This window comes from Microcebus murinus, chromosome 1 (genome assembly GCF_040939455.1).
Source record: "Microcebus murinus isolate Inina chromosome 1, M.murinus_Inina_mat1.0, whole genome shotgun sequence".
Classification (NCBI taxonomy): Eukaryota; Metazoa; Chordata; class Mammalia; order Primates; family Cheirogaleidae; genus Microcebus; species Microcebus murinus.
The window spans coordinates 151096103-151122354 of record NC_134104.1 but is presented as its reverse complement, the minus strand read 5'-3'; the positions used below and the strand labels follow the sequence as shown (position 1 = coordinate 151122354).

The 26252-nt window shown below is 43.8% G+C and overlaps 1 protein-coding gene and 1 non-coding gene across 3 annotated transcripts; one reads left to right on the top strand and one right to left on the bottom strand.

The window, feature by feature from the left end:
* Nucleotides 1–541: 541 nt before the first annotated feature.
* On the bottom strand, nucleotides 542–24366 carry ZNF445 (zinc finger protein 445). Of its 2 annotated transcripts, XM_012770367.2 has the most exons (7): nucleotides 23524–24366; nucleotides 10765–11333; nucleotides 7504–7672; nucleotides 6716–6810; nucleotides 6301–6427; nucleotides 4543–4653; nucleotides 542–3643 (listed from the first exon to the last, which is right to left on the bottom strand). In XM_012770367.2, the coding sequence occupies exons 2-7, from the start codon at nucleotides 11191–11193 to the stop codon at nucleotides 1473–1475; spliced, it is 3102 nt and encodes a 1033-aa protein (XP_012625821.2). In that variant the 5' UTR covers nucleotides 11194–11333; nucleotides 23524–24366; the 3' UTR covers nucleotides 542–1472. The 2 variants fall into 2 exon arrangements, with proteins under 2 accessions (XP_012625821.2, XP_012625824.2); XM_012770370.3 differs by lacking the exons at nucleotides 7504–7672; nucleotides 23524–24366 and having other exon boundaries at nucleotides 10765–10890.
* LOC142875503 (small nucleolar RNA U13) lies at nucleotides 4318–4421 on the top strand. Its single transcript, XR_012922864.1, has one exon. It is a non-coding gene; the product is annotated as a small nucleolar RNA U13 (small nucleolar RNA).
* Nucleotides 24367–26252: the final 1886 nt, after the last annotated feature.

Below are 26252 nucleotides of genomic sequence, written 5' to 3'. Positions count from 1 at the left end.
CACGAGGCACTGGCGCCTTTGGGTTGAACCTCGCGCCAACAGCAGGTTCCTACACAGGCAGAGGGCTGTGTGAAGGTGAGAGGCTGCCTACAGTATGCAGAGGCGAGAGATGTAAATGTAATAATGGTGAAGTATTTACATCTGCTGAGGGCTGAAGACCTTACAGGAAATTCAGAAATGGGGTACGGGGGAGGGTCTCATTCATGGAAACTGGCAGCAGAGATAACTACGTAAAAATCAGCCATACTATTTTACTGTCGTTGGGTCTATGGTTAACTTTTGTAAAATGTAATTCAGATTCAGGTCACATCATTTATCTACTTGAAACTGTCTGGAAGCTCCCTACCTCCCTCTGAAGCAGCCCAAGCCCCAGCGATGACCCACCAGGCCCACACGGCCTGGCCCTTCACCTTGCAGGCCCTCTTTCCGCCTTGGCCAGTTGGCTCACTCCATTCTATCTCAGGGGCCTCCTTGCTATTCCCCGAGGACACCAAACAAGACCCCACCTCCTCTGCCTGCAATTCTCTTTATAAAGATCCACATGGCTCACTCCCTGACCTCCTTCAGGTCTTTGCTCAAATTTTACCTTCTCAGTTAAGGCCCTCCTTCACCAAACTCTTTAAAATCACAACCCACCTCCCAGTCTCCTCTGCTCTCCTTTCTCCACAACACATAGCCATCCAGCATACTATATATTGGTTTATCATCTGTAAAGTTCCCAGATGGCAAGGTTTTGGTCTGTTCTGGTCACTGTCAGTTCTCTGGCACACACAAGTGCTTAGCACACTTCTGCTGAACAGATGGAACGCTGCTGCCTATGCATGCCTGTGGGGTAGAGATGGCCACAGGGTACCAGTTGCGCTCCACACTCCTAGCAATCGAGCCCAGCACCCTATTCTCCACCTGCCATGGAGACAGCTCTCAACCCCTCGCAGACATATGAAAGCCAGCTATGAAGGCTGAAGGCCAGGCCACGACTCCACAGGGGACAAACGGGAAGATTAGGAGTTCTTGATGCTGCTGCTGCTACTTTTAAATTCAACAGAACAGGCACCCTCACAAGCCAAGCTCAAAGAGAAACTTGGGATCCAACTGGCCCCTTTCCAACAGCCAAAGCTCACGATGCCACAGACGTTTTGTCCAACCACAAAGGGCAACGGTCTCACTCTTTAGAGGTGTGGTAGGAGACCTGGCTGAAGGTGCCCCAGGCTACTATGCAAAGGCCACGCCTACTGGCCCAGGTTTTCAGAAGGGCTCCAAAGAACATGTTGCTGTTTTTCCCACAGTATCACTTTCCAGCAGGTAGGCTGGGGACTCCCTGAGCTTTTCAATCCTCAGGATTCTGTCACTAGTTTACAAAACAGAAAGGGCTAGGCCCTTTGTAGAGGTTTTTCCCACCGTGCCTGTAATTAAGGGTTCCCTAGCAGGGTCGCTAGGAATCATTTACCCCATTGTCATTGTCAGGTCCTAGGCTAATCTCTAATATGGTTTTTCATGTGCCGAGCCAAGTTTGAAGACCACCTGAAGGTCTTCGCACACTTGCTGCATTTGAAGGGCCTTTCTCGAGTATGAAATCTCTTGTGGCTAATAAGTTGGGAACTCTTGCCAAAAGCTTTTCCACAAATGCTACATTTGTGGCACTTCTTCTTAGTGGGTATGTTCTGGAGTTCAGTGAGCCTGGAGCTCTGGTCACAAGCTTTTTCACAATCTTCAACAGGCTTCTCTTCAATTGGTTTTAATTCCTGTAAACTCAACTCTGTGTCCTGACAGGACAATAACCCAGGCAGGCTACATTCAGACTTTGCCACCCTGGTGTGTTTTCTCTGATGATTACAAAGGGCTTGTCTCCCAACAAAGTCTTTCTCACACCACTGACATTTAAAAGGTCTCTCTTTAGTGTGGATTCTCTGATGTTTAACAAGACGATGATTTCTATCATAAGATTTTCCACATAGATCGCATTTATAGCGCTTCTCTCCACTATGTATTCCCTTATGATCTAAAAGAGTTCTCTTACGTGTAAAGGTTTTGCCACATTCTTGACACCAAAAAGGTTTCTCATCAGTGAGGATTTTCGGCTCCAGATCTGGAGTCTTTTCAATTTCATGACATTCATACTCTTTTTGCAAAGAGTGAAGCCTCTGATGTCGGTAGAGATTGGAACTCCATCTGAAGGCTTTCCCACACTCCCTGCACTTATACGGCTTCTCTCCAGTGTGAACTCTCTGATGCAGGAGGAGGAATGAGTGATTACGGAAGGCTCTGTCACACTGGCTACATTTGTAGGGCTCCTCTTTCGTGTGACTGCTCTGAGGAACTGGGAACACTCTGTCCTGCTTAAAAGATGGCTCACCCTCAGGTTTTCTTTTCATGGCATGCTTCTTCTTATGAACAATAAAGGCTGACTTATAGATAAATTCTTTGCCACATTCGCCACATCGGTATGGTTTCTCACCTGTATGAATTCTCTGATGATCAATGAGGGTTTTCTCTCGAGTAAAAGTTTTGCCACATGGCTGACACAAAAAAGTTTGCTCCACAGTGGGGGCATCCTGGGGCTGACTGTAGTTAGGATTCGGCCTGAAGTCTTCTTGACATGTATCTTGTTTGTGAACTTTTTCCTCCTGGTGCAACCTCATATGACGAGTAAAATTTGACCTCCACCTAAAGGTTTTCCTACATTTGGTACATTTATAGGGTTTCTCCTGGGTGTGAATCCTCTGATGTTCAAGAACATAGGCTTTACAGTGGAAGGATTTCCTGCACTGGCTGCAGTCAAAGAGCTTCTCCTCATTTTGGTCTCTCAAATGATCAAATCCTGAACTATAGGCAAGCACTTGCCCATATTGATTTGATTCAAGAAATTTCTGCTTAGCATGGGTTTCCTGGTGCAGACGGTAGGCTGACATACGTCGGAAAGCTTTCTCACATAGACTGCACTTATAAGGTTTCACCCTAGTGTGAATTTTCTCGTGTCGCACACAGTTGGAGCTCCACCTAAAGGCTTTCCCACACACCCTACATTTAAATGCTTTCTCTTGAGTATGAAGTTTCTGATGACATGCAAGATGGGATCTACGACTAAAAATCCTCCCACACTCACTGCACTTATACGATGCCACCACTTTCCCCATGGGAAGGTTCTGCCCATGTTGATAATGAGAGCTAAGGCTGAAGTCTTTTCCACACACATCCTTTTTGTTCCCTTTCAGTCTAGTATGAATTCTCTGAAGTAGGTTAAAGCCCCCAATCATGTATCTGAGCCTGTTCCCATATCTTATGTAGTCAAAGTGGTGTGAACTCATTATGCTGAAGTGTCTGCCATAGCCATGTTTAAGGGATAGCTTTCTCTCAGAAACTCTCAAATATGTAACATGTTTTAGGCCAAGGCTATTACTTCTTCCTGATACTTCAGAATCTATTCTTGTCCTGTGACTGAAGTTGGTCTCTTCTTTCTTAACTCTCACTTGTATGGGAGTTCCACATTGATCCTTGAACCTGCTCTTTGGTTCAAAAGATCTGCTGAGCACTGTTCCCTGAGAAACACTTGTTGCAAGACATTCTGATGGCACAGCTGGGATATCTGCTTCTTCCAAAGGTTCCGGATTTAAGAAGAACTTGTTTGTTTTAATCTGGAGCTTACCTAACAAAAAATAAAACAGAATAGAATGTACTCTTTTCTCATACTTGGAACTAGAGAAAGCACCAATGGGCAATGAAATGTCTGGGTGGTGAGGTTTTTGCCTGACTTCCAATACCTTTACACAATAGTCAAGTACAAGGCAAAGCATGGAAGAGTATCCCAGATAACAGGGAGGAGGAGAGGAAAAGTAAGATGGGCACAGGAGCTAGAGATATGCAGACATCACATCCATCAGGAAAATGAACAGATTGAAAGAGAGTGTTAGATAGCCAGTGAGGGGAGAAGAATCATGGCACAGGTGTACCACAGAAATGTACCCAAAAGCCAAGAGGTAAGGTGCCAAGGAGGGCCTGAATCAAAGGACTGGAGATCAGCCTATCACAGAAGGAAAAACCAAGCAAAGAAGAGAAACGGGAGTGTGATTAGGGCTCCTAAGTGCAGGATGGGGTGTACCTAGGGGATTTAGCAGGAGTGCAGGCACAGGGCTAAGGAGCATCAGTGAATGAAAAATACAGGAACAATGAAGCCCTCCAGCAAGAACTGTTAATGAGAGGGCTGCTGGAGAAGGGGGAAGGGACAGGTCTAGAAACAAATGGCTTCTCAAAGGCCAGCTAGGAGGGGAGAGGCCCAAGCCAGCACCCCTTAGCAACACTGTTAAAAGATTTTCCTTCTAGATCCTTTTATAGTTTATAAGTGTGATGATTGAGTTTTCACACTCACATGTAAGAAGCACCTCCCTCAAACCTTGTTATGATATCAGCATATTACCCATCTGACTTGAAAAAAACAAACCAAAAAGATCTTCTAGCAAACAATGAAGTAAGTCCCCAGTGATATACTGGGGAAAGTGAAGAGTAGATGTAGAAAGAGCAGAACCTGGTAGGTTCTTTGGAACTCACCCGTAGGGGGAGCACCTGGATTCCCCTTAGGCTGAATTGCTTGGATATTCAGGCCCCACGGCTCCCTTGCTTCCAACCAGGAGATCAGACCAGGTTTGGTGAATGGCCCCACTGCAGAAAAGAAGGGAATGGGATGAGAAGGTATATGGATCACTCAGAACTACTCCAGGACTCTTCCAGCCTGAAATCCTGGCAGGGAGGTGGGAAAGGCCAGGAAAGCAGGTGAAAGAAACTATGCCAGGAGGCCCAGATGGTTGTTTCTGATAGCCCTGAGCAGACAGAGATAAGAGAAGAAAGAGGCTATAAGAAGTTGCAGGCAAAAGGATCACTAGAATTCTCTGGAGGTGAGAACCACACAGCTACTCAAATGGCTAAATCAACATTTTTTGAATGCCTAAATGGACTAAGAACTTAAAACATATTACATTTAATCTTTACAAAAACCTAAAATGGCAGGCATTATTATCTCCATTTTATTTTTTTGAGACAGAGTCTTGCTTTGTTGCTCAGGCTAGAGTGAGTCCCTTGGCGTCAACCTAGCTCACAGCAACCTCAAACTCCTGGGCTCAAGCAATCCTGCTGCCTCAGCCTCCCAAGTAGCTGGGACTACAAGCATGCGCCACCATGCCCGGCTAATTTTTTCTATATATATTAGTTGGCCAATTAATTTCTTTCTATTTATAGTAGAGACGGGGTCTCCCTCTTGCTCAGGCTAGTTTCGAACTCCTGACCTCGAGCAATCTGCCCACCTCAGCCTCCCAGAGTGCTAGGATTACAGGCGTAAGCCACCGCACCCGGCCTTCCATTTTATTTTTTTAAGAGACAGAGTCTCACTCTGTCACCTAGGCTGGAACACAGTGATGTGATCATAGCTCACTGCAGCTTCAAACTCCTGGGCTTAACCACTTCGGGACCAGCACCGACTATAGTCGATAGCCAGAGATGAACACATACAGAGACTTTAGCCGACAACCGTGATATGAAAGCGCACTGCCAAGCGTCGACTTTAGCCGACAGCCATGATATGACTTTCCTAATTTTTCATTTATCAAAATAAAATTGTGAACATTTAAAAATAATGTAATGAAAACATATATGTATATGTTACCTATTCTGATTTACATTACAAGTAAAGCTGCCTGTAAAGTAAAACAAGCTTTCAGTGCTTCAAAGCTTTCCTCATCACACAAGAGCAAAACGGATTCGTAGTCAATGCACAGCACAAACTATCGTTCGGACTGTGAGTGCTGGCTGTGGGCAAGGTTTCGAGGCTGGTGAGCACCCTGCCGAAGTGGTTAAGCAATCCTCCTGCCTCAGTCTCCCAAGTAGCTGGGAATGCAGGTGTGCAGCACTATGCCCAGCTGATTCTCTCTCCTTTTTTTGTAGAGATGGGATCTCGCTATGTTGCCAAGGTTGGTCTCAAACTCCTGGCCTCAAGAAATCCTTCTGGCTTGGCCTCCCAAAGTACTGGGATTACAGGCGTGAGCCACCCTGCCCAGCCTATTATCCCCATTTTTCAAAAGAGGATGCCAAGGTGCTAGATTAAGTGATCTAGTTAGTAGTTATGCAGCCAGAATCTAAACCCAGGTCACGTCTCTCCCTATGTACCACTACAAAAACCAAGAAGGGGAGTCCACTTGCTCAAGGCTTCTTGAGCATGGGTCCAGGTCATGGTCCTCAAAAAAAAAAAAAAAAAAAAAAAAAACCCAAGAAGGCACAGTAAAGGTGGATAGAAACATGTGAGTACCAATGACTTACCCAGAGAAACCATATTTCTATAATTCTCCAGCATCACATCCCTGTACAGGTTCCTCTGAGCCGAGTCCAGCCATCCCCACTCATCCTGGGAGAAGGTCACCTCCACATCCTTGAAAGTCATAGCCTTCTGAAAAAACAATGTGCCCTAGAGTTGGTCCACAGCCCCCAGTTTTTAGAAGTGGGCAGGGGAATGGGCTGGCTCTGGGTGAGTAAAAGATGGATCTGGCAAAGGTGAACAGAAGACCATCACCCAGGAAGAGAGCTCTGAGCTCAAGGAGGGTGATCTGGTGTCTAGGACATGGGTCTCTGGATGTGAGGTCACCAGACAGAGAAACCCAGGATGAGGAGAGCTGTCCTACTCCATTAGGCAGTAATGCTGGGGCATAAAGGAAGGACTGAAGGCCCTGTGGCTCACCTGGGGCTGGGCTGTCAGGGACCTGGTTACCACTACCCGGTCTCCTGGGCACCCCTCTCTCTGGGAAAAGGCAGGAACCTGCGCAGCAGGAGGATCTGAAGGAGAAGAAAAAGCCATGAGAAAGCTGCCCACCTCTGGATGCCCCACTGAGAAGCCCACTCTTCCCTACATACACAGGTCTCTTGGACCCATGAGCAGGCACAGACTGTTATTTATTTATTTTTGAGACAGAGTCTCACTCTGTTGCCTGGGCTAGAATGTCATGGTGTCAGCCTAGCTCACAGCAACCTCAAAGTCCTGGGGCTCAAGCGATCCTTCTGCCTCAGTCTCCCAAGTAGCTGGGACTACAGGCATGCGCCACCAAGCCCGGCTAATTTTTTCTATATATTTTGAGTTGGCCAATTAATTTCTTTCTCCATTTTTAGTAGAGACAGGGTCTCGCTCTTGCTCAGGCTGGTTTCAAACTCCTGACCTTGAGTGATCCTCCCGCCTTGGCCTCCCATAGTGCTAGGATTACAGGCGTGAGCCACCGCGCCCAGCCAGACAGTTATTAAATGTCCATCTCATATGTGTGTCTATTGGGGACCAGGAAGGGAGTCTGTGTGTATTGGGGGGAATGTAATGAGGGGAGAAGCTAGCCAGAGATGAGTCACAGAAGGGGTGAAGAGGACACAGATCTAAGAGCCAGGACAGAAGATTCTTGTGAAAGGACAGATGGTGAAGACAACATCATAGGAAATTCAAAAGGCATGCATAAGGCTGGAGTCTTAGAGCCAGGCAGCGAGTACCGGATTGCCCAAGCAGGAAGTCACATGCTCCTATTTCACAGGGAGGCTGCAGGTGGTCCCCCAAAGCAGAGCCGTTCCTGAGGGGTGAAGCAGGGGGCCATATCTGTGCAGATCGCAGGGCTCCTGTACCCATCCAGTGCACATCTGGGCTCTGGGCAGAGCCTGGGTCCTGACAAGAAGAAAATGTTGTGAGAGGATCCTCATGGCAATCAGATCAAAGAGGCCACACAGCAGGTTTCCAAAGGGCAGGGGCCAAGGGAGGGGGGAGCCAGGTCTCATATTAATTCCAGGCAGAGGCAAAAGCACAAGCAGCACCACAGGGAAGCCCCTCCCTCCCATTCCCCTCCATGGGCTCTAATGAGGGCTCAAGGCAAGGAAGCACTTGGCAAGTCAGTAACAGCAGTGTTGTCAGTCTTCAGATGCCACAGCAACGTCTCCCCACTACCCACCCCAGACCTGAAACTTAGAAATGAGAGAGAAGAAATTAGTTCTTGAGAGTTACACTGATAATGGTTCACAGCAGAGATAGTCAAGTGATATCTACTGTCAAGTAACATCTACCACTTTAGGCACTAATATGCACAGAAAACTCAAAGAGGTAGGCTAGCTCCTGATTGTAAACTTCACTTTAATAGTAATACCTCCAGAGAAGCAGAGCTAATTATGAGGGTCAGCTGTGGAACCACAGAAGAAAAAGCCTCCATTGTAAAAAATGGCAATACCTATCGAAGCAAAGAGCAGGAAAGAGGAGGCCTTTACCCTGGGCCTTCAAATAGCTCTGGTCTATAAGGCAAGGTTGTCTCTGATGTGGAGATGAGTACAGGAAGTTATAGCCAATGAACTTTTGAGTTTTTCTGCTTCCATGGCCAAGACGTTCTCTATACCAATATGAACAATTCTTAGCCTGAGGCCATTAGACATCTGATGCAAAGACATGGACTAAAGATGATGAATTGATCATCATGGTAATTTATCTCCGGCCCCTCTCAAACCCTACTAAAGGAAGAATAAAGAAATAATAAGAACATAAGCACAGCCACATGAGTTTAAGGACAAACTTTCTCAGGCCCTGGTTTTTCAGTGCCCTAATTTTGCTGAACTCTAACATGACCCTCTGACTTTATATGTACTTTAAGCATTTCTATTCATTTTCAGAATTTGGGGGCCTTTTCCACCATGACGACTTGCAATATAGTCAGCATTGGCAATTTTTGACGGTCCCTACAGGGACTGAATAATAAAAAAAAAGAATTTGGAGGGCTTTCTTCCAGCTCCCATTGTCTTCTAATTTCTAACGAGCTTTCAGTTAGGCCCTTTCTGCTCATTTGGCAATGTTTTCACAGATTTTTTTCAACCTTACATCTAACTCTAAATGAGCTAACTATAACAAAGCTGCAAATTTACTGTGTATCTTATTTTTTTTATAAATTATTATTAGGCCCTTCTGAATATTTTTTAGTAAAAATGACAAATCCTCTTTAGAGGTATTAAAATAGTACCTAATATTAAGCAAAGATATTTTCTTTTTTTTTTTTTTTTTTTGAGACAGAGTCTCACTTTGTTGTCCAGGCTAGAGTGAGTGCCATGGCGTCAGCCTAGCTCACAGCAACCTCAAACTCCTGGGCTCGAGAGATCCTTCTGCCTCAGCCTCCCGAGTAGCTGGGACTACAGGCATGCGCCACTATGCCCGGCTAATTTTTTTATATACATATCAGTTGGCCAATTAATTTCTTTCTATTTATAGTAGAGACGGGGTCTCGCTCTTGCTCAGGCTGGTTTTGAACTCCTGACCTTGAGCAATCTGCCCGCCTCGGCCTCCCAGAGAGCTAGGATTACAGGCGAGAGCCACCGCGCCCGGCGATATTTTCTAATAGTCATAACTTGTATTGATTTATTACCATTTACTATTGGTAGACCATGTTTAGAAGTGTTATTTAATTTAATTTTTACAATAAGTTTGGGGACAAATACGTCAAATTTATTTCAGAAATCTTTTTTTTTTTTTTTTTTTTTTTTTGAGGTAGAGTCTCACTCTGTTGCCTGGGCTAGAGTGCTGTGGCATCAGCCTAGCTCACAGCAACTTCAAACTCCTGGGATCAAGCGATCTTTCTGCCTCAGCCTCCCAAGTAGCTGGGACTACAGAAATGCGCCACCAGGCCCGACTAATTTTATATATATCTATATTTTTCGGTTGTCCAGCTAATTTCTTTCTATTTTTTTAGTAGAGATGGAGTCTTGCTCTTGCTCAGGCTGGTCTCGAACTCTTGAGCTCAAATGATCCTCCTGCCTCAGCCTTCCAGAGTGCTAGGATTACAGCTGTGAGCCACCACCCCCGGTCTATTTCAGAAATCTTAACCGCAACTTTCATTTATACATGAATTATGCACACAGAATCACACATATTTTTACATAGATAAAATTTTAAAGGGGGCTAAAACAAAAATGACAAATGATCTTTTAAAAAGTCTGAAACAATACAACATCAGCTCCGTGTGTGCAGCAGAAGCAGCAGGAATAATGCACTGTAACTCACTTGCGACAGTTCTACTGCTGGGCCTGGGACTGTCAACTCTGCCAGGGCCAGGTACATGATAGGCACTCAAATATTTACTGAACATTTCTTACGGTTAGATCATTTCTGCATTTTCTCTTCTCTCAATGAACAGAGGCTCTGAAAGGTATAACAATATGGCCAAGGACACCGAAGGTATGGAATAAAGTCTAAAATTGAGGTCTTCCTATTTCTCAGCCCAGGGCTACCCTTTAGCACTCACATCCATCCCTCCTCCCCAACCTCCAACTGCACACACAAAACAGATCCTCAAAAGCTTACTGAGAAGGAAGCAACATGGTACATACATACAGACTGCCCTTCTGGGTTTTAACACGTATGTTCTCACTCAGAAGCCCAGAGTCCTGACTCTAGGTGCTGCCCCAACCCCCACCATTTTACAAGGCTATGGCCAGTCTCAAGTCAAATTAGATAATACATAGAGACAGACTTTGTATACTGTAAGCAGCTGTGTCCAAAGACTAGTTACTGTTATTTATGGGTACCTGTGGACCCTATGTGGAGCTGATGCTCCTCTGGGAAGTGCTCAAGGGCCCATTTCTCAGCTGATTAGATGCCAAGGAAATGAGAAGGGAAGGTTCCCATGTATTCTACAATGCTGACAGTTCAGAGGGCTGCCCCCAGCCCCAGACAAGTTGGCTCACCAGCATGTGGAGTTCACTGGGCAGGACACACTTGCTCATACTCACCATCCATGGTGTCATATCAAGGTCCCTGTGCAGCTCCTCCAGCAAGGCCACAGCCTTCTCACCACTTTCAGGGTGATGGAGCTGCACCCAGGTCCGGAGTTCCCCAGGCAGAATGCTCAGGAACTGCTCCAGCACCAGCAGCTCCAGGATCTGTGCCTTGGAGAGAACATCAGGCCTCAGCCACCAGCGGCAGAGCTCCCGGAGCCGGCTCAGAGTTTCTAGGGGCCCAGATGACTCATGGTAGCGAAGCTGCCTGAAGAGCTGGCGGAACAGCTCCTGGCCAGGACGGTTGAGAGTCTGTGGCCTGGCAGCCTGCACTGAAGTGTAGCCTTCATCCTCTTCTTCCTTCTTTACCATTTGCAGGCGTCCTCGCTCCCTTGAAGACTGGGCCTGAGCTGGATGGACAGTGCACCACCTGCCTGGAGGCATCACTCCTGTTCACGGCCTACCCAGAAGAGCTCGAAACACGCCTGCCTTAGCCGTGTCGCTGCTGGGTCCTCGGGAGTACCTTCTCAGCACTGTAATGGATGATGCCATTTGCTGGGACATCAGAAGTCACTGTTAAGAGACTGAAATAACCAACATTCAGGAGGGATGAAAGAATGATATCCATCATACACAATGCAGTAAGATCCTGTTGGTTGGGATTATCTTTGGACGTATGAGAAAAAGGCACACATACAAAAAGCATTGGCACAGATGTATTTGCCAGTATCAGGCAGACCAGGGGTAGAATGTCACCTATTGGGCTAGTAAGCTAAGAAAATATCCCAGAATACAGTAAAACATGTGTTGAGTTTATACATAAAAACTTTGTAAAAAACACAAATGGCTGATGAAAAAAGTCAAAGAAGATCTAAATAAATGGACAGACACCATATTCATGTATTGGAAGACTTGACATAGTAAAGATATCTATGAGTCTAATGCAAATCCTACCAAAATCTCAGCAAGATTTTTTTTATAGATATAGACAAGATTATTCTAAAATTTTTGCGAGAAGACAATGGAATTAGAATAGCTAAAATAATTTTGAAAAATAATAAAGTAGGAGGAATAGTCTATCTGATTTCAAGACTTATAGTAATCAAGACTGTGTGATATTAGTAGAGGAAGAGACAGATAGATCAATGGAACAGAAAAGTCAGAAATAGACCCACATAAATATGTTCAACTAATTTTTTTAATATAAAATGTGATTTTACTAATATTATAATACAATACTTTAAAATATCTCAGCCTGGCAGAGTAGCTCACATCTGTAATCCCAGTACTCTGGGAGGCCAAGGCAGGAAGACTGCTTGAGGCTAGGAGTTCAGGACTAGCCTGGGCAACATAGTGAGACCCCCATCTCCGAAAATTAGCTGGGCATGGTGGCATACGCTTATAGTCCAGGCTACTGGGAAGGATGAGGCAGGGGGATTGTTTAAGCCCAGGAGTTTGAGGTTACAGTGAGCTACAATCACACCACTGTACTCCAGCCTGGTTGACAAAGTGAGACCTTGTCTCTAAAAAGAAAAAAAATATCAAATAAGCAATTCAAAAACAAAACAAAATGCTGATTGAATTGATTTTATGATCCACCAATGGATTAAAAACTACTAATCCAGCATTGCACTCAACTCCAATATTTCATTTTGATTTTTTTTTTTTTTTTGAAGCAAGGTTTTGCTCTGTCATCCAGGCTGGAATGCAGTGGTATCACCAAGGCTCACTGCAACCTCAAATTCCTGGGCTCAAGTGATCCTCCTGCTTCAGCCGCCTGATAGCTAGGTCTACATGTATGCATCACAACACCCAGCTAACTTTTCTATTTTTTTGATAGAGATGAAATCTTGTTATATTGCCCAGGCTGGTCTTGAACTCCTGGCCTCAAGAGATCCTCCCACCCGACCCTATATTTCCTTTTATATTAACAATTCATCATAACAGGGGGTGTCTAAGGGTTCAAGCCACTTTCAGGAGACAGCAGAGCTTAGTAGAAAGACTACAGAATGTGAACTAAGACACACCTAGTTTCAAACCCAGTTCCCTAATTATTAGCTGTATAACTGTGCATGTATCATTTTACCTCTGGAAATCTCTGTGGTGGGTTATGAGGTTTAAATAAGAAGCTACTTTACATTTTGGGCTCTCAGGGAATGTCTATTTGATCATAACTAGGAAAGGAGCTTGTGCTACAAGCCATATCATGGTGCAGAGGAGTTCACCCCTGCAATACGCCAAACTATTTTTTTTTTTTTTGAGACAGAGTCTCGCTTTGTTGCCCAGGCTAGCGTGAGTGCCGTGGCATCAGCCTAGCTCACAACAACCTCAATCTCCTGGGCTCAAAGTGATCCCACTACCTCAGCCTCCCAAGTAGCTGGGACTACAGGCATGCGCCACCATGTCCGGCTAATTTTTCTATATATTAGTTGGCCAATTAATTTCATTTTATTTATAGTAGAGAGGGGGTCTCGCTCTTGCTCAGGCTGGTTTCAAACTCCTGACCTTGAGCAATCTGCCCGCCTCGGCCTCCCAGAGTGCTAGGATTACAGGCATGAGCCACCGTCCCGGCCATAATTTTTGATAAAGGTACAAAAGCAATTCAAATGAGGAAGGATGGATCGTCTTCTCAACAAATGTTGCCAGAACAACTGGACATTCATAGGCAAAATAAAGAAGGTAGACCTAAACCTCACACCTTCTACAAACATCAATTCAATATGATCATAGACTTAAATATAAAACACAAAACTATACAACTTTTAGAGAAAAACAGGAGAAAACCTTTAGGATCTAGGACAAGGCAAAGAGTTCTCAAGACTTGGTATCTGTGATATTATTATACATATACATTGGTTTTTGTACATGGTTCTGGCTCATAACTCCCATAGCCCTTGTTAATTCCTAAGTGACTAAAACAATAAGCATATCTTTTGTTAAGGTATTTGGCCTTTTGTCCTCAGCTCCTGAGGCAGCTTTGGAACAGCCTTGGAGCAATAAAGATAAAAGACAATCTTTTGTTTTCATGTTGGGATAAGTTAGGCCTCAGGAGCAGGCCTCAGAAAACAGAATCTCTCTGACTTTCTGTCCTCCTTTCACCTGCTCCTTTTTCTCCCCAAGGCAGGCCACAGAAACTAAAAATATATGCTAATCTTCCTCTGCTTTTCCATCTTGGAGCTGACCATAAATTCTCTGACCTACCTTGTTTGATTGCAGGTCCTAAGACCTCCATTTCAGAAGCCGTCCTGCCCACTGCCCATACCTGAGAGGAAGGAATGCTGTACAGAGAGGCCAAATAGAATCTGAACAGACTGGCCTTGTTGGGATTCCCCACTCAGTCTGTTAGTTTTAATCATACTATTTTTATCCAATAACATTTCTACATGGTTGTCCATGCTTCAATCATGCTATCCAATGAAGTCTACACAAAAGGACCAAGAGGGTAGGGTATGGAGAGCTTCCAGACAGCTGAACTTGTAGAAGCTTTGTAGGGCAGAGGAAGGGCAGAGGAATTTTTCCAATTGTCAGGAATTTACTTGAGTAATTGTCGAGAATTTACTTGGATGGGGCAATGAGCTAACCGCAAACTTTTGCTTCTGGTCATTGCTTGCTTGCTACACCGCTGTATGGAGAATTATGGGATGAGGTCATTGAAGCCCGGGCAACTGGCCCATCAGGCAATAGAGGGCAACCAATCATATTAGAAGGACAATAGTGGGCAACCAATCATCTTAAAGGTCAACGCATGATCCACGCGTGATCGGCTTGTGCACCGCTTGTGCGCCATGGGGGCAAAAAGGCATGCCGTTACACCAGTCAGGGTCCTTGCCTGCGAGAGTGTACACCGCGTTGGTGCTCAAGGCTTGGACCCTGGTTAGCCAGAAAATAAACTCCTCGTGTATAATTGCATCCTCGCTGTCTCTGTTTTTCTGTTCGGCTGGTTGTGGAAGGTTAGTCCCTAACAGCTTGTTGGAAGGTGAACAAGAATTCGTCCATGTGCCAGGAAGATGGTACAACTCAACTCCATAAGAATGGAAGCTCTCATACTCAAGACCCTTCCAGATCTCCTCCTATGTATCTCTTTATCTGGCCGTTTACTTATATCCTTTAAAATATCCTTTATAATAAACTAGTAAATGTGTTTCCCTGAGTTTTGTGAGCCACTCTAGCAAATTAATTGGGTAACGTCCAATCAGAAATTAATCAACACAACAGCAACAAAAAACATAAAACACCCAGAAATAAAGCTAACAAAAAAATGTATGTAATCTTAACACAGAAACAGAAAATTGTGCCAAAAGACATAACAGATCTGAATAAATCTTAAGTATGGAAAGACTAATATTTTTGAGATGTCAATTCTTCCTAAACTAACATGCAAGTCAATAAAATCCCAACCAAATTTCAGTTTCTTTTCTTGGGGCTTGACAAGCACATTCTTTTTTTCTTTTCTTTTTTTTTTTTTTAGACAGAGTCTCACTCTGTTGCCTGGCTACAGTGCCATGGCATCAGCCTAGCTCACAGCAACCTCAAACTCCTGGGCTTAAGCGATCCTTGTGCCTCAGCCTCCCGTGTATCTGAGACTACAGGCATGCGCCACCATGCCTGGCTAATTTTGTCTTTTTTTTTTGCTTTTCATGAGGTGCAATGGCTAATTTTTTCGATATATTTTTAGTTGTTCAGCTAATTTCCATTTTTTAGTAGAGACAGGGTCTTGCTCTTGCTCAGGCTGGTTTCGAACTCCTGAGCTCAAGTGATCCTCCCGCCTCAGCCTCCCAGAGTGCTAGATTACTTGACAATCATATTCTAAAATTCAAACAAACACACAGAAGGCCACGAATAGCCAAGATAACTCTTCAGAGGTGAAAAGATTGTTCTACCAGACAATAAGGCTTACTATAAAGCTATACTAATAAAAACACTGTGTATTACTGAATGAATATGCAAATACTAGATAAAAGAAACAGTACAGAATCCTTACACAGGCTCATACACACACATATATATATATATATATATATTTTTTTTTTTTTGAGACAGAGTCTCACTTTGTTGTCCAGGCTAGAGTGAGTGCCGTGGCGTCAGCCTAGCTCACAGCAACCTCAAACTCCTGGGCTCAAGCAATCCTGCTGCCTCAGCCTCCCGAGTAGCTGGGACTACAGGCATGCGCCACCATGCCCGGCTAATTTTTTATATATGTATCAGTTGGCCAATTAATTTCTTTCTATTTATAGTAGAGACGGGGTCTCGCTCTTGCTCAGGCTGGTATTGAACTCCTGACCTTGAGCAATCCGCCCGCCTCGGCCTCCCAAGAGCTAGGATTACAGGCGTGAGCCACAGCGCCCGGCCCACACATATATATTTAGTATATGATAGAGGTAGCATGATAAGTCTTTGAGAAAGATTTGACTACTCAATAAATTGTATTGGGAAAACTGGCTAGGCAAATAAACAATGAATTCTAGTTAAAGAGTTAGATTTCAAAACCAAAAACCTGAAAAAAAGAGAGGGAAAAGAGTAAGAGCCCTGTGGTAAAGAAGGATTTCTGACTGGGTACAATGGCTCACACTTATAATCCCAGCACTTTGGGAGGCTAAGGTGGGATAATCGCTTGAGCCCAGGAGTTCAAGACCAGCCTGGGCAACACAGTGAGACCCCATCTCTACAAAAAATTAAAAATTAGCAAGGTGTGGTGGCCTGTGCCTATGGTGCTAGCTACTTGGGAAGCTGAGGCAGGAGGATCACTTGGACCCAGGAGCTCAAGGTTGCAGTAACCAGTGATCACACTGCTGCACTCCAGCCTGGGTGACAGAGTGAGATACTGTCGTTTAAAAAAAAAAAAAAGATTTCTTAAACAACAAAAGGAATAGAGTGACTGTGGTATATGGTAAGAGACATATTATGCATTGTGATTAAAAAGTTAACGGTAGCCACAAGGCCCAATTAAGCATCTCACAGGACCTACACAACATGTCACTTAGTATGATGCAAACTGGCCCAGGAATTTCTAGGACACAAGGTCACATCAGCACAGGTGTAACTCTCAGAAACCTTAAAACAAATCTTACCCTTACAGGAACAGTTTAAACTTCCTTATGAAAGAAACACGCAGTAAGACCCAGACTGAATACAACTATAAAAAAATGGGAGGGATTCCTCAAACTTTGAGAATGGCTTGTGGATAATCCTGTTCAGTACATCTGACCCCTAACTGTACCCGGCCCATGCCACCAGCCTACTCCCACTATCAGTCTTGTAAGAATGCTGCCAGGATAAACCGCTTGAGCATCAGAAAGTGTCTAAGACTCATCTTTGGTGCAGATCAAACTAAAGGGAAGAAGTGGCCTCTGGGGAAGCTGGTCACCTAGAATCACCCAAAATCCCCAAACATAATAGTGATAAATTTGACTACACTAATACGAAAAAAAACTCAAAAAACAAAAATCAAACAAACACCACTGACAGAAGTGTAAATTTATATAGCCATCAGGAAGGGTAGTTTGAAAATATGTAGTAAAACCAAAAAGGGACATTCCTTATGCCCCAAACTTGCAGGACAGATAGGAGAAAGAAAAATGAAATATGAAAAGAACCAGAATGCTGTTAAAGGTGAAGAGAAATCTGGCAATGAGGTTAAAGAGAAGGAACTTGAGGCCAGAGAGAAATTATTTTGAAGAAATGCACCCAGTGGAAAATATAAAAGGCAGTGACCTAGCTCAGAGTGTGGTAGGGGTCCCCAGCCTCTGTGAAACAGGAAAGAAAAAAAAACAGGAAGAAACTCCAGACCAGGAACTAAGTTTACAAAATTTGCTTTTGTGGCTTCTGTAACTTGCTTGCTTGAATAGGCCTGCACCGGAGAGATAATAAATCAGCTAGGAACTCCAGACAGCTTACACAAAGACCTGGCTGGATATTAGAGAAGAACACATTGTAACTGTGCCCATTACCCTCCTTAAGATATGTATAAAAGATTGTCACACCCTTTGCTCGGAGCTCAGAATGTGGACCCTGTCCTCTGAGCCTCACCGGTGAATAAACACTCGTCTTCTTCCTCTCCTAGTCTCTGGGTCAATCATTGGGAGAAAGCTCCTCCTTCTCCTCCTGCACCAAGGGTACTGACACTCACAGTGAAATTAGGACCAAAATAAGTCTCTAAGCTGGCTGTTTTGAAGCAGCTACTGCAGAAATGTCCAAAGAGATCAGTGAAGTACTTGCAAAGAGGTGAACAGAAGACTGACAAATAGAAAAACGAGGGCAAATGCCTACGAATAAGGCCAAGATTTCAGTCCTTCCATCAAAACTGTTAGTCCAATATCTAAAATCATGAACAAGAAGAAAGCTAAAGACCTACCTCATGGGCCTCTCAAAGTCTGAATGAAAGAACCCAGAGCACAGTGAACACTGCCACCCAGCAGGTAGCTGGGACTGCCAGTAAAATTCAGGTATCCTAAAGCTGCGGGCTTCCTCCCAAGTCCCAATTACCTTCTGAGGATGGAAGAAAAACTTCCTTTATTGACTTGTTGAGAGTATACCACAAGTGTGAACACGTAGGCCTGGGAAGCAAGCTGAGCTGGAACTTTGTTGGAAGCTAGGACCCTCAACACCCCTATGACCTGTCCTACGCACGGGCTTCGCCCTGGAAAATTCCCAGGACAAAAAATAGCACCCCACCCTCCAGCTATGGCTCCGAAAAGAATACGTTCCATGACGTGCTGACCTCGGAATGCTCCAGGGTGTGCTAACTGCAATTGTTCCCGACCACCTGCCAGGTTGGGGTTGAGTAATCAGTCACAAACAGCCTCGATGCTGATAAGACATAAGACGCTGGTTGGGGCTGACTGGCCCGAACCCAAGCCTCATCGTCACCCCACTCTACTTCCCTGTTTCTACTTCCTTGTTTCTGTATGCTTATAAAACCTACAAAGAATCCAAGTAAAGTAGACCTTGACAACCAATTGCTTGGTCTCGGTCCTTTCTCTCGCCCATCTCTTTCAGGCACGGTCCCCCTTGACCCCCACGAGTAACAGAAGGTCCCGCGGGCAGGGACAGAACTTATTTTCAGGACTCTACTCCCAGAGCTTTAAACCTTAACCCAGTTTAATTTCCACAATGAAAATGGCTTTGAAAAGAACAGAGAACATCTTGGCATTTTTCAAGGAGATTTTCTTCTTTTTGACATTTTATTTCTTTACTTCCTGGGCAATATGACTTGTTTTCCTTTTAAAATTCCCATTAACAAGTCTCTAATTCTTGTTTTCCTACCAGTGTGAGTGTACATAAAGTGTATTTTTACACTGATAACAAGCAAACAAGTTTCTAAGATAATCACCACTAAGGAAAGACTGCTTTCAGTATATCCTTAAAATCTGAAAATAATATTTATACTAATTTACCAACTAAGAAATAAACTCATACCTAAAGTGCCCAAAACTTGGTTTGTAAATACTATTCTCCAATAAAACGAGGCAGGGCTCCTTGAAGAAGTGATTGATTCTAAGCTGGGGTAGGGAAAATATAAAGATGAGTGTTATCTGGTGCCAGAAAACTAGGGAAAAACTCAAAAAACGATGAGGTCATGTCAAATGGACACAGCTCCCAATGGCCAAAGCTAGAATAATTCATACAACAAAATAAATAACAATAGCACTGCATTATAGCCCAAAGAACAAAATAAATATCCACGAGCATACGCTAATGGAACTGAATAAATAAATAAAAGAAAAGGCACAGCTTTTCTTCACAAAGTATTCCAATGTTCGAATGAATAAGTGTAGAAGGAATGAGGAAAAGAGAAAGTCACATTCCAACACCACAGTAATAGTTGCTGCAGGCAAGATCCGCCAATGAATGCTACTTAGTAGAGGGAAATTAAGGAGAAACAGAGTATTTGTATGCAAATAGCAATCTTCTCCCAAATAAACATTGATTACTAAGGGAAAGTAACTTTCCAGTGATGAAACTCGTCAAAATACCACCAGATCAGCCCAGCGCTGTAATCCTGTAATCCTAGCACTCTGGGAGGCCGAGTCGGGCGGATTGCTCGAGGTCAGGAGTTCAAAACCAGCCTGAGCAAGACCCTGTCTCTACTAAAAATAGAAAGAAATTAATTGGACAACTAAAAATATATATACAAAAAATTAGCCGGGCATTGTGGCACATGCCTGTAATCCCAGCTACTTGGGAGGCTGAGACAGGAGGATTGCCTGAGCCCAGGAGTTTGAGGTTGCCGTGAGCTAGGCTGATGCCATGGCACTCACTCTAGCCTGGGCAACAAAGTGAGACTCTGTCTCAAAAAAAAAAAAAAAAAAATACCACCAGATCAAGGTTAACATCAGTAATAAAACATATGGAGCCAGGCGCACACTGTAGTCCCATCTACTCGCACACTGTAGTCCCATCTACTCGGGAGGATCACTTGAGACCAGGATGTAGAGGCTGCAGTGAGCTATGATCGTGCCACTACACTCCAGCTTGGGCAACAGACCAGGATCCTGTCTCCTAAAAAAACAACCAACCATAAAAACCTCAATATAAGTACAAGAAAACATAAATGCAACCAAGTGAGGGGCATTTTAAAAATACAAATACAGAGTATTCCAGGACAGGTGCAGTGGCATGCCTGGAATCCTAGCACTTTGGAAGGCCAAGGCAGGAGGATTGCTTAAGGCCAGGAGTTCCAGGTCAGCCTGAGCAACATGGCAAAACCCCCGTCTCTACAAAAACTACAAAAGTTATGCAAATGATCACGCTTGAAAAAAAAGTAAAAATAAAAAGATAAATTAAAAAATAAAATAATAATAACAATAAAAAACAAAAATTAGCTGGGTGTAGTTATGTATGCCTGTGGTCCCAGATACTCAGGAGGCTGGGCAAGGAGGATCACTTGTGCCCAGGAATTTGAGGTTGCAGTGAGCTATGATGCCACTGCACTCTAGCCCAGGTGAATAGCAAGACCCTGTCTCAAAAATAAAACAAACAAAAAACTTCAAAATTGTCAAGGTCATAAAGACAAAGACTGAGGAATTGTCACAGATTGAAGGAGAACAAGTAGACATGACAACTAAATGTAATAAGGGATTCTAGATTGGATCCTGGAACATAAAAATAATATTAGTAAAAAACAGATGAAATTTTAATAAAGTCTGCAGTTTAATAATACTATATCAAGTAAATTCCTTAATTTTTAATGAGTCAACTATAGTAATGTATATTAACTTTAGGCAAACTGGGTAAAAGGTATAAGAGAACCCGGTATAAGTTTTGCACCATTCTACAAGTCTACAATTATTCAAAGTGTTTTTTGGGGTTTTTTTATTTTATTTATTTTTTTTGAGACAGAGTCTCGCTTTGTTGCCCAGGCTAGAGTGAGTGTTGTGGCGTCACCCTAGCTCACAGCAATCTCAAACTCCTGGGCTCAAGCGATCTTTCTGCCTCAGTCTCCCGAGTAGCTGGGACTACAGGCATGCGCCACCATGCCCGGCTAATTTTTTCTATATATATTTGTTGTCCAATTAATTTCTTTCTATTTATAGTAGAGATGGAGTCTCGCTCTTGCTCAGGCTGGTTTCCGAACTCCTGACCTTGAGTGATCCACCCGCCTCAGCCTCCCAGAGTGCTAGGATTACAGGAGCCACTGCTCCCGGCCATAAAGTGTTTTTTAAATTAAGAAGTTTGAGCCATTATCATTTTCATCTGTCTCATTTCCATTTTAGGTATTAAAGATTAATTTGACAATTAGGTCTTTAAAAATTGAGGACATTAAATACTGTCAATTATCTCCGAATTTGGACTCATTCTTTCATTAATTTGCATATATTTATTGAGCACCTACTATGTCCCAGACACTAAGGTCACAATAGTGAATAAAACAGACAAAAAGCACTATGTTGAGGAGCTTATGAGGAGACAGAAATATATGGTATGCTAGTGACAGGTGCTACATAGTAAAACAAAGCAAGGAAAGGAGAAAATAAGTTTAAGATCAGGAAGGAAAAGCAAAAGCTCATAAATTCAATCTTGTAGAAAGTCTAACCATTCACCTGAGGGGCACAGGAATGTTCACATGACCTCTTTCAAATTGTTTCAATATTGAAAATTGCAAAATACAGTAAGTTATGTTTTACCATACTTTATGTATTTTTACTCTCATGCAACTGTCTGACATCACAGTAATTGAATGATTAGGCACAAATACTTCCTGGATACCAGAAGCCACAAAAAACTAACTGGTAGAACAGGTAGCATTTTCTACCCTTTTGTTAGTCTCCTTTTTAAGTGCACATGGAGGTTTACCTTCAAAACATTATCTTTTCTGCTTACAGTAAGAAGGGATTGTTTTTCAACCAAAATTTGTCAGCCTCTCTTCAGTATCAGGTAACATATAAAAGCAGCCTAATTCTTCAGTCCCTGAATATGCACACAGCCATACAGATGTATATAACACATAGAAATTCCCTGAAATTGCTTAATCAAATTACCGCTCAAACCACTCACTGACACTTCCCTGCAAAACTGTAAGGGAGAATTTTTCCACTCCCCTCCCAATAATAGCACAACTAAAAAATAGCATAGTTAAGCAACTATAGAACAACATTTGACTAAATACCAATATTATGCAAACTTTGTAACCTCAGTCTTGTGCAAGCTTCATAACCATCTGCTTCTGTAACCACCAGCTTCCTCTTAACAAGCATATAAAACCATCATATGTGGACCCCATTTTCTCCGAATTTGGAAGCGAGACCTCTGAGCCCGCGTGTAATAAAAACCTGTTTTGCAGCACTCTCATGTGACTCATATTTGTTTCCCCGTCCTGTTTGCTGCAACAAAACAACCAACCTAATATTAATGAGTTTTCCGTTTTGAACTTTCTTAGTCATCACTTTTAGATTAGCATACAGACCAGATCATTCTTTGATCTCTTAGGCCTATGAAAGTCAGGGTACTCTACAATGGTTGTAGGTCAGAGCTCTACCTTTGTTTAAAAACTACACTTCCTACACTGTCATTTGTCATTTTGAAAAACAAACCCCCTAACAAACAAGATTTTGCTATTTTTCTGCACAGATGTCACTTGTTGACCGTTTACAGCTTCATGTAAATGTACACTATGGGAAATAAACTGAAAACACAACGCTTTAATTATCCTCCAAAAAAAAAAATGTTTCAGTGGTCATAATGCCAGCCCCAATGTTAACCAAAATTAAAATAAATGAATTCCACAAGGTCAGGAGATTAAAATTTTTAAGAAGCACTTAATGCCACTGAATCACACGCCTCGAAATGGTTAAAATGGTAAATTTTTATTTATTGTATGGCAACTGGTATGTGTATTTCATCACAATAATACTAACAAAAGCTTTTAAAAAGCAACAACATGATCTCCTTTCATAATGAAAATACGTACATATACGTCTGTGTGATAATTATGCACAAATGTTTAAATGTCAGGAGGCCTGCAGATAAAATTTCCGGATTGCGGCTTTTACTTTTCTTCCACTTTCCTGTGGTATCTAATTGTTTCTAATGAATACGCTTTATTTGCAAAATTGGGTGAAAAGACAGAGCCCAGAGAAAGCAGGACTCCAAATTCTCCACATCGGACCCGGGATGCGAAGACGTCGCCGACGCGCCCCCAAAGAGCCAGTGGTGGGTTCCCGGGCAGGCCCCCCGCCCAGGGCGCAGCCTCGAGGCCAAGCCCTGTTTGTCGCGGGGGCAGGGCCGAGGGCCCCGCACAGCCGCCCCACCGCCCCCGCGCGCCGCCAGGCGACTCACCGACTCTCGCGTCCGACAGACAGTCGATCCTCCCGCCGCCGCTGCCGCCGCCGCCGCCGCCGCCTCCCGCCCCGCGCCTTCCTCCAGGCTTTCCCGGCCGCGCACGCGCATCGCCGCCCCGGGCCCTCCGAGGCCGCTCTAGGAAACCGCGAAAGCCAACGTCTCTGCTGCTCCCCGGCCTTGAGGCCGGCGGTGGGCGGCCTGTAGGCGGACGACGGTGCTTGTCCCTAACACCCCTCACCTCCCTGCCTTGGATACCTCCCTTCCACGCTGGTGTCTCGGATGCCCTTCCGCGTCCCAGAGCTCCATCAGCCTCAGTCTGTTTCCCCACATCCCTCCCATTGTGTCAGCGGGGCTGCCTGGAGTCCTCCCTCCCTCGGGGTTGTCGGGGGAAGGGATTCGAACCATAATACCTAGCTAATTGGTTCTAACCAGAAGGAAGTGTTTAGGGGGTCACTCAATCTTCCCTGGGGTACCCTTAAAAGAGGGGAACCAGATTCTGTGGAAGGCTAGTTGCCAGGACTCCTGCCTCTCCAAGGCGACATCATCTCATCACTACCATACCCAGGGATCATTCCTCATTCCCAGCCTGGAGGCACACAACACTGCAACCTGCCCATGGCCCCTATTTTTTATTTTTTTTTTAAATAATCCTCTCCCTTAACTAACTACTTGACCTTTTGAGTTGTTTTCCAGAAATGGTGGATTTTCTGTAAGACAAAGGAGCTGAGGTTCTGAAGGTCCCCGGACAGACTTCCTGACTGCCAAGATTCACCATCCCCTACAACCTGTCCCTAAGCACTCAGCCCCTTAATAGTCATACCACACCTGCCCCCAGTGTTAGGGGGCTAAGGGCATGCAGGAGGCAGGGCAGGCGACAAGGGGATGTGGATGTGGTCAAAGGCCCAGGGTAGGGATCAATAAAACAGAGGGAAGAAACCACAATAGCAAGAGCTAGAGGTTAGGGGCTTTTCCCTACAGGGAGCATGTGGGGAAGCTAGGAGCTTGTGATGGAAAGTAAACTTTAACATGGTAAAAGTTAACATGGTAAAGTCCCTCTTTAACATGGTAAAAAATCACAGCCCCTAGCGTCATGACAGTTCCAGAGCCAGCCATACAAGGACAAAAAGTGGGAAGGTACCACTTCTGAGAACTCTCCACCCTTTCTCAGAAAAATCATGAATATTCTGCCCCTGCTTAACATAAAATTGAGGAGCCAACATTAAAAAGGGAAAACGTCATTATGTTCAGTGTCTCCTCCAGGAGCCGAGCAGACCCGTTCCTCTCCGAAAAGTGCTTTTGCTTTGTAAAGCTTCCATCTATCCTACGATAAAGCTGCATGTGTGAGTTGCTTGTGTGCATCTGTGACTGACCTGTCATCATCATCGACCTGGTACTAGTACCCATTCTTTGCCACTGGGAACCAAAGACTGGGGAACACGGAGACAGACTTGACACCAAGGCATGTGACCTCCTCCTTTAAACACCCATGATCTCCATTAGTTGGAGAGTTGGATTTGAGGCAGCTTCTCCTGACATCTGTCATATTAAAAATTCCTTTCTTCCCTGACAATCCTTGTTGTCTCAATAATTGGAACTTTGTGCACTGAGCAACTGGACCTAGACCAAAACCCTCTTGTGGTTTTGACACTTTCCTCTCCAACAGTTTCCACTTGTTTTCTCCCATGGGTGAATTCTAAGTAAGGCCATAATATTGGAGTAGTAAGTTGGGGGCTTGGAAAAGCTGCTTGAAGAAGATGTGCACCAACATCGGGAGACTGTCCACCCTCTGTAGGAGCAAATGTCATCTACCGCCAGTGCCAGCAAACCTTGAGGGTGCAGAGCCAATGCCATAAGACCATCTGCTGCCATTGCAGGGCATGCTGCAAGCTGCTATCCCCAGAAGTCAGGCAGCTGTAGGAAAGTAATTCCCAATGCTGGGAATCACACGAAGTCCAAATGGGTACTAGGCTTCACACAAGAAAGAATTCAGGAGCAAGCCAACAGTGTCAAGTGAAAGCAAGTTTTATTCAGGAATTATAGAAGATCTATTACACATACAGAGTAGAGGCTAGTTTTCCCTGCTGAGAACAGCCCCTCTGCCCTTTTTTGATTTTTTTATTTAAGCAATGGCTTAATCATAAGCTAAGTAGGGGAGGACCATTCATGTTATTTCTTGGAAATGGGTGGTGATTTCCTAGAATTAGGACCCACACCTTTCTTTACTTTATAAGGTCCCTCCTGGAACTGTCATGGTGTTGGTGAGAGTTTCATTTAGTATGCTAATATATTATAATTAAGGCATAATGAACTACAAGAAGCAGCCAATTTCCAATTTCTTTCTTTTTTTTAGTAAACAAAACTTTTATTTTTTGATGAATTTTATGAAGTATGCATTAATAAAGTATCCAAGTAACTGATTCTTATACATGTTCTTTTGTATTTTTGCCAAAGGATGAGATTATACAGTTTAAAATATATAATCTTGAAATATTTGTAAGTTTTATGCATAACAAAAGTATATACTTTAATAAACAAGAAGCAGCCAATTTCTTTACCATCTTGGTTCCAACTGGTCTTAATTGATTCTGTCACCACATCCTGTTTTTGATCAGGGTAGTTAGGGGCTTTTTGACTCTGTTAAGCAGTATCTGCCAGTTCCATATGTCGCTGGTAGTCTTCTGGTATATTCTCCCTGGTGGCAGGGAGCCAACTGATATTTCAGATGG

What these genes read in the sequence shown, in the direction of transcription:
- ZNF445 (XM_012770367.2), bottom strand. Translation starts at nt 11,193, where the DNA reads ATGCCTCCAGGCAGGTGGTGCACTGTCCATCCAGCTCAGGCCCAGTCT. An exon ending in TTGATATGACACCATGGATG is followed by an intron (nt 7,673 to 10,764) that starts GTGAGTATGAGC and finishes TCTTCTTGTCAG; the next exon opens with GACCCAGGCTCTGCCCAGAG. An exon ending in CCCTGACAGCCCAGCCCCAG is followed by an intron (nt 6,428 to 6,715) that starts GTGAGCCACAGG and finishes TTGTTTTTTCAG; the next exon opens with AAGGCTATGACTTTCAAGGA.